Raw genomic sequence first — 6,000 nt, forward strand, 5'->3', positions numbered from 1 at the left:
TGTCCAGCAGAGATTTAATTCCGTTTGCATCCCCAGTGGCTACAGGGAAAAGAGTGCTCTCTGCCTGTATCTAGCAGCCATAGCTTCTTTTAATCAGTAGATAGCAGGCACAGACATAAGGCCACTGACACACTGAGTATGTTACCAGCATGACAAAGTTTAAACACATCCTAATCTTTATCATAAGTGATGACAGGCATCTAAGAGGTTTCCTTGTGTTCCTGTTGAGTCTGGTTAGTTTCTTTCTAATGATACCCAGTTATTGTACTATTCTCTATTTAAAATACTCTTTGAACGCAGTGTTACTTACTGTATGTTTGAAGGACAGCCTGTAGATGGTACAGCTAGAGAACTTACAGCTTTGCTGACAAACTCAGCCATAACTTAAGGAATGGAAGCGCGCAGACACACACTAAGGAAAGGGAATCCCTTCAGTTTTCCAGCTTGCAGGCCCAAGCAGAATGTGACCAATCAAGGTGACCACTGTGTCTTAGGCACACCCACACAGAGTAGCCCCAGCAGCTACTGATGCTCAGGTCCACTGACTTCAGTTCTAGCAAGCCATGTGCTTCTGTGTTCTCTCTGTCTCTCTGTCTCTGTCTCTGTCTCTGTCTCTGTCTCTGTCTCTCAGTGATGAAGTACCATTGCAGAAGTAATACTTCCGTTGTGAGGCTCTGCATGGGTAAAGGGTTCCTAAGCCTCCCTTTCCCCAAACCTGACTCTTCTAAAGCCCAATGGGAGGCCATTTTAGACATGTGAACAAGTATTTTTAAAACAATAGGAAGCATCAAAAGGCCACAATATAAAATACGATATTGGCTTCCTCAAATAAGACAATTAAAGTAGAGGATGGAGAAGGCTTAAAGTTATTTGGGGGAGTTTATTTTACAGGGGGCAGGAGAACTGACTTCCTCTTTCTACCACAGAGTACTAAAAATAGCAAATTACTGTTACTTCCTTTCTTTTTTCTTTTTCTGTTCATGTAGTTTCTTCTTTTTTTTTGAATAATTAAATTTTTAAAATTATAGTTTATCCACAATACATCCCGATTGTTATCCCCTCGCTCTTATCTTCCTGTTCCCCCCCCTCCCTCCCTCTCGCACCTTATCCCCGTAGAGGGGGAGAGGGGAGGGTGTCTCCTCCCCCATCAGCTGACCACAGCCTATCAGGTCTTATCCAGACCGCCTGCATCCCCTTCCTTTGTACTTTCCCTCAGTAAGATGAGATAAATTAAGAGGAAACTCAGAATCCTAAAATAGAATGAGCCATCTAATAAAGGAGAAAGCACAATATTTAACTTTAAGAACCAAAAGTACAAATAAAACCTCATTTATATTTAATTTGGAGATTATTTCAAATAACTGGAAACAATGTTCAAATGCAATTTTCTCTTCATGCCAATTACTATGTTTAAAATAATTTCTTTTATTAATAAATGATAAACCTAAGATAAACTGCACCAAGGTTTCCTCAAAATTAATCTGTTAGAAATTGACTTCCGGAAAAGAAAAGCAATTCTATTCATTTTAAGTTGAATAGGCATTTTAAGGGGTATGTACTATAAACTAAATATCTTAAGAAAATAATATTTTAACATACACTTGAGTCAATATTTATGAAAAGTTGAATACTTACAATGTCTTCTATTATCTCTTTGATAGCTGCCACAGCTAAAATAAATAAGAGAGGAACCAGGGTTGTATAGCGACCTGTTGGTGACACATCAGGTATTTGCTGAATAAGAAAGAAGACAAGGTAACTCCAGTGAGAACCAGACATTAAAAAAAAAGCCAACAAAACAAAAAAACCAACCAAACAACCTGAAAGAGCAACATCTCAGAGTTTTCTAAACGTTTCCGCGCTGATTTTACTAGTGCTGGGGGAAGTATATGGAGAGTAAACTAGTTGACTTTATGATAAACACACAGCACATCGAGCTAACACAGTGTAGGATTAAAAAAGACAAAGTAGCACATAGCAAATCATCTCACCATCAAAACAATGACTTAGAAATGCATAAACATCTGTAGAAATGCCCACATGCTCTAATACAAATAAGTCAGATTATGAAATAGTGTTTATTTTGTTATCTAGATCAGAAAATAAGAAAGGCTAGAGGGACACACCCCAGTTTTAAGAACAGTTAGTTATCTCTGGTGCTGGAATACTTAACTTTTCTTTAAGTTTTGCTGCATTTTTCAACTTCTTTTGCCAATAGTGAGCATTCATATTTTTTTTTAAATACATTTTCCCCTTAAAACACTTATAACAACTAACTTAAGTGGTCATTTTTGTAAGTGATAATTTTATGCTGAGCCACTCAGTATTGATACTTCCACTGAGGTAAAACTAAATGGACAATTTAGGTCTCTTCTCCATTCAACACCTGAAACGAACCCTTCTTGCCATAGCATTTATAGAGCATATCAAATATTTGGGTAAGCGTGGAGCCAAAGGCTTGGGGGCGGGCTGAGGAGGCCTGACACTGTGCGCATGCGCTGCTGCAGCTGCTGCTGCCTCCATTGACACTGCAGTGCAAATGCAGTAAGGCTAGCTAATCTCTCTGCCTCTCTATCAGCCTCTGGGGGTTGGCGAAGGATTTAACAGAGCAGTTTCCTACTTCCTGCACACTTGGCTTTGGACAGAGGTTGGAGGAGGGATGGATGGAACTTTACCTGGAGCAGGGCAATAAAGAGAAAGAACGAATTAGCTGCTCTTCTGAACTGAGAATAGAGGAATCTTGGGAGGAATGTGATCAGGTTGTATTTCGCAGTGCTAGAAAGCAAAAATAAAAAAGAAGCGTAAAGCTCAGTTCGTCCAACAATTAGCACGGATGTTTTCAAAGTTCCGTTCCCGCCGCACCACAGGAGTAACCGAATGACAGGAATTGTTCACAGTTTCAAATTCGGAAACCATAGCGAGGAATCATTAACGCAAGTGAAAAAGAGGGGAAGGAGCTGGCGAAGTAGACAGCCAAGACTGAACTGTATAGGCTCGGTGGCCTCTGCAGCATTGTCTGTCCTCCTGGGCCAGCTATCCTGCTGAGCGGGCACTAGGGGCAGCCTGCAAAGAAGAGCAACTGTAGATAAGCTAGTGCGCTAACACATCAACAGAAAAACATCAGCCTCTGAGCCAGGCCAGACCGTGTGAGACAAGCGGGCCGACCACGGCTGCTGCTGTTCTCACTACACTGTCCCTATGGCCATGCTGGGATCATGGTGAGGACTCCACACTGTCCCGAATCAGTGAGACATGTACACTGCCTTACATCTAGGCTCTCCTCTTGCTAATAAATAGAGGCGGGGATTCAAGATGTACGCACGCTCTTCTACAAAGAGAGGACTATCGGACCTGCAGTTCTGTGAATATTCATTTTAAATTGAGTACACTTCAAATAGGGTGAATCTGCCCCCGGGGGAAACACCACGCTAGCACTTGGGGTGTTCGTGCGTCCAAGGGTACTCAGAACCTAGTCTTACGTAGAATCTTGACATGACTTTGGAAGGAAAACCCAAGAGCTGTAGTAAGGAAAGCATTCTCAAGGCAGGCTGTATCGTAACACTGTGTTACAACTAGCAAAACCCACACTTTAAGGCCCTAGCTAAAACAAACCCAACCCCCCAAAAACTTCTTGGTGTAGAGTTACAAAAATTTGTTGTTCCCAAGATGTTAAAACTTGGCATACAGAAGTAATACGCCACTCCATTAATAGGGTTAGAGAGACGACAACTTCCCAGGGGCAGCTTTGACTATTCAAAGTTCCTAGAATATGGGTGTTTTTCCCTTCTGCTCCTTCCTATATCTGGGGTCTTAATTTTTGCTTTTATCCTTTCCTTTTATTTTCGTTTGAGATGCTGGTATCTGAACCCATAACTTTATAAATGCTAGGCAAAAAAACATTCCACCGTGAGTCACACCATAGCCAGCATTTCTCCTGTGGATAGACAATGGAGAAACAACAGGCGCTCCTAACTGAGCAGAGAGCTCCTTGTAAGCACTTTCCCTCACTCAGTCCCTCCGTCCCCCCAGCCACCCCTTCCTCCAATCCTCTCTCTGCCCCTCTTCCTACCACCCCTTGAAACAAGGTCTCACTACTTGGCTGAGGTTGTCCTTGAACTCACTCTGTAGACCAGGCTGGCTATGAACTGATGTAGACCGGGCTGTCTCTGCCTGTGGAGTGCGGGGGAACAAAGCCTGGCAGGCACTCTCCTCCCTCCCATCCTTCCTACCACCCGTTTCCCCCCTCCTTCCCATACCTGCCTTCCCCAGCCCTTCCTACCTAACTTGGTTGTTGCAGAATTTTGTCAGCTGAGGCTGGTTGATGAATATGGTTCTCACTTCCTCCTGGTCTGCCAGTGAGGTCTTCTCTGAAACATCATCTGTCTTCTCATAACCTGAAAGAGACACTCTCCTTAGTGGACAAGAAGCGTTGCCCTTTATTGTCTGTATCCAGACCAGACCCACATTTCAAATCTATTCTACAATGTGGAAACCTGACAAGACGCATGTGCTTCCCCTTTACTGGGTGTTTCTTTTATAACTAACAGTAAAATCCACACAACATTTTTATTAAGGAAGCCATTTAATATTGATGTGAAAATGATCTCCTTCAGAAACAATAATATTTATTCATCCTTACTATATAAAAAAAAGTCCCACTTAGTCGCTTCCATCTCACAAAAAGATATCCCAAAGTCAATGATTTTAGACGAGTTTATGTGATACTTTAAGTAAAACTCAAAAAAAAATCTGAAAAATATTTTTAAATGTAAACATCATACTGAATATTTTTGTTTTTGTTTTTCTTTTTGGATGGAAATAAGAAATGTAAACGTGAAGGTTTAGGTAGGCAACCCTCCCAATGGTCCAACAGCAAGATTCCTGACTTCATTCTCAACATCACCACAAGACTGTTAAGGCACCTCAGGGTCACTACAGCACTGCAACGGCTCCCACTGTGCTCCTCCCAGCAAGCCTGCCAGCACCTCAAAATCAATCAATCAATCAATCAATCAATCAATCATGCAGTTTAGAAAACTGACAGAACAGGAAAAAGTTTAAATGGCCCACTGTTATTTTCCAGTGAAAACTGGGCAGCAGGGCTGTTTGCGAAGACCTTGTGACCCCAGCACCACAAACACAATTAATCAAGCAAACAAACTGCGTTGAATTAAGTTAAACTCTTCCTCAAGTGCAGGGAGAGGACGACAAAAACATTGCATCTGAAAACTCCATAGATCCTCAGTGCTGACTCTTCTCATGAAACCTGCTGACATGTGACCTTCTGAAGTGTCTTGCACTGCTAACGCTAGCAAAGGGGCTCTGGGTCGGCGGCCATGTGGACTGACCCCTCCCCCACTTACCAGGGGGTTTTCTGGCTCTCTGGTTGTGAATCAGTCTCCCCCTACCAGAATAGGAGCTGCCTGGAGTCATAGCTGGTGTGCCACTCATCTCCGCACAGGTCGACAAACAGCCGGGACTCAACACTCAAAAACATGTGTTTGCCCAATAAATAGGCCACAGATGACAAAAGAGCGGTTTGAAGCTTCTCCGCCCGCTGATAAAGATGCTAGTGATAGCCAGGAGCTAGGGACAAATGGCCCAGATGAACTTGCCTGTGGGACAGAGATAGGGCAGGGGCAGGAGACGCACCCACTGCGGTGCTAAGAAGTGGAGCAAGGAGGACCACAGCAGGCAAGGTAGCGATGGACCCCACATGGCGCTGATGAAGCACTCAGGCCAGTTCAAAGAGGGCTCTGCATGCTGAGCTGGCGGCCTGGAGCTGAGTCTCTGCTTGGCAGGGAGCCAGGAAGAGCCTTCCAGGATCAGAGGCACATTTTACCCTCCTAGTCCTGAAGGTCACAGCTCCGAGGTAGGCTCAGTCACACCCATTTCCCCCCCCCCCCCCCCGCTTTAGAAATATCATTTTCAGCTACAGTCATTGTCTATTGCCACGTCCTGTTTTAGTTACAACACAAGGTCCGTCTCCTACATCTGTCA

At 43.5% G+C, this 6,000-nt stretch overlaps 1 protein-coding gene across 1 annotated transcript in view; it reads right to left on the reverse strand.

The window, feature by feature from the left end:
• Atp8a1 (ATPase phospholipid transporting 8A1) overlaps positions 1 to 5,478 on the reverse strand; it is a 187,102-nt gene extending 181,624 nt beyond the window's left edge. Inside the window, exons 1-4 of the mRNA XM_051165287.1 lie at positions 5,364 to 5,478; positions 4,280 to 4,394; positions 2,676 to 2,775; positions 1,636 to 1,734 (exon numbers count right to left, since the gene is read on the reverse strand). Coding sequence (XP_051021244.1) covers positions 1,636 to 1,734; positions 2,676 to 2,775; positions 4,280 to 4,394; positions 5,364 to 5,451 — 402 coding nt within the window. The 5' untranslated portion in view covers positions 5,452 to 5,478. The remainder of the gene's footprint in view (positions 1 to 1,635; positions 1,735 to 2,675; positions 2,776 to 4,279; positions 4,395 to 5,363) is intronic.
• Between the last annotated feature and the right edge of the window lie 522 nt (positions 5,479 to 6,000).

This window comes from Acomys russatus, chromosome 22 (genome assembly GCF_903995435.1).
Source record: "Acomys russatus chromosome 22, mAcoRus1.1, whole genome shotgun sequence".
NCBI classification, from domain to species: Eukaryota; Metazoa; Chordata; class Mammalia; order Rodentia; family Muridae; genus Acomys; species Acomys russatus.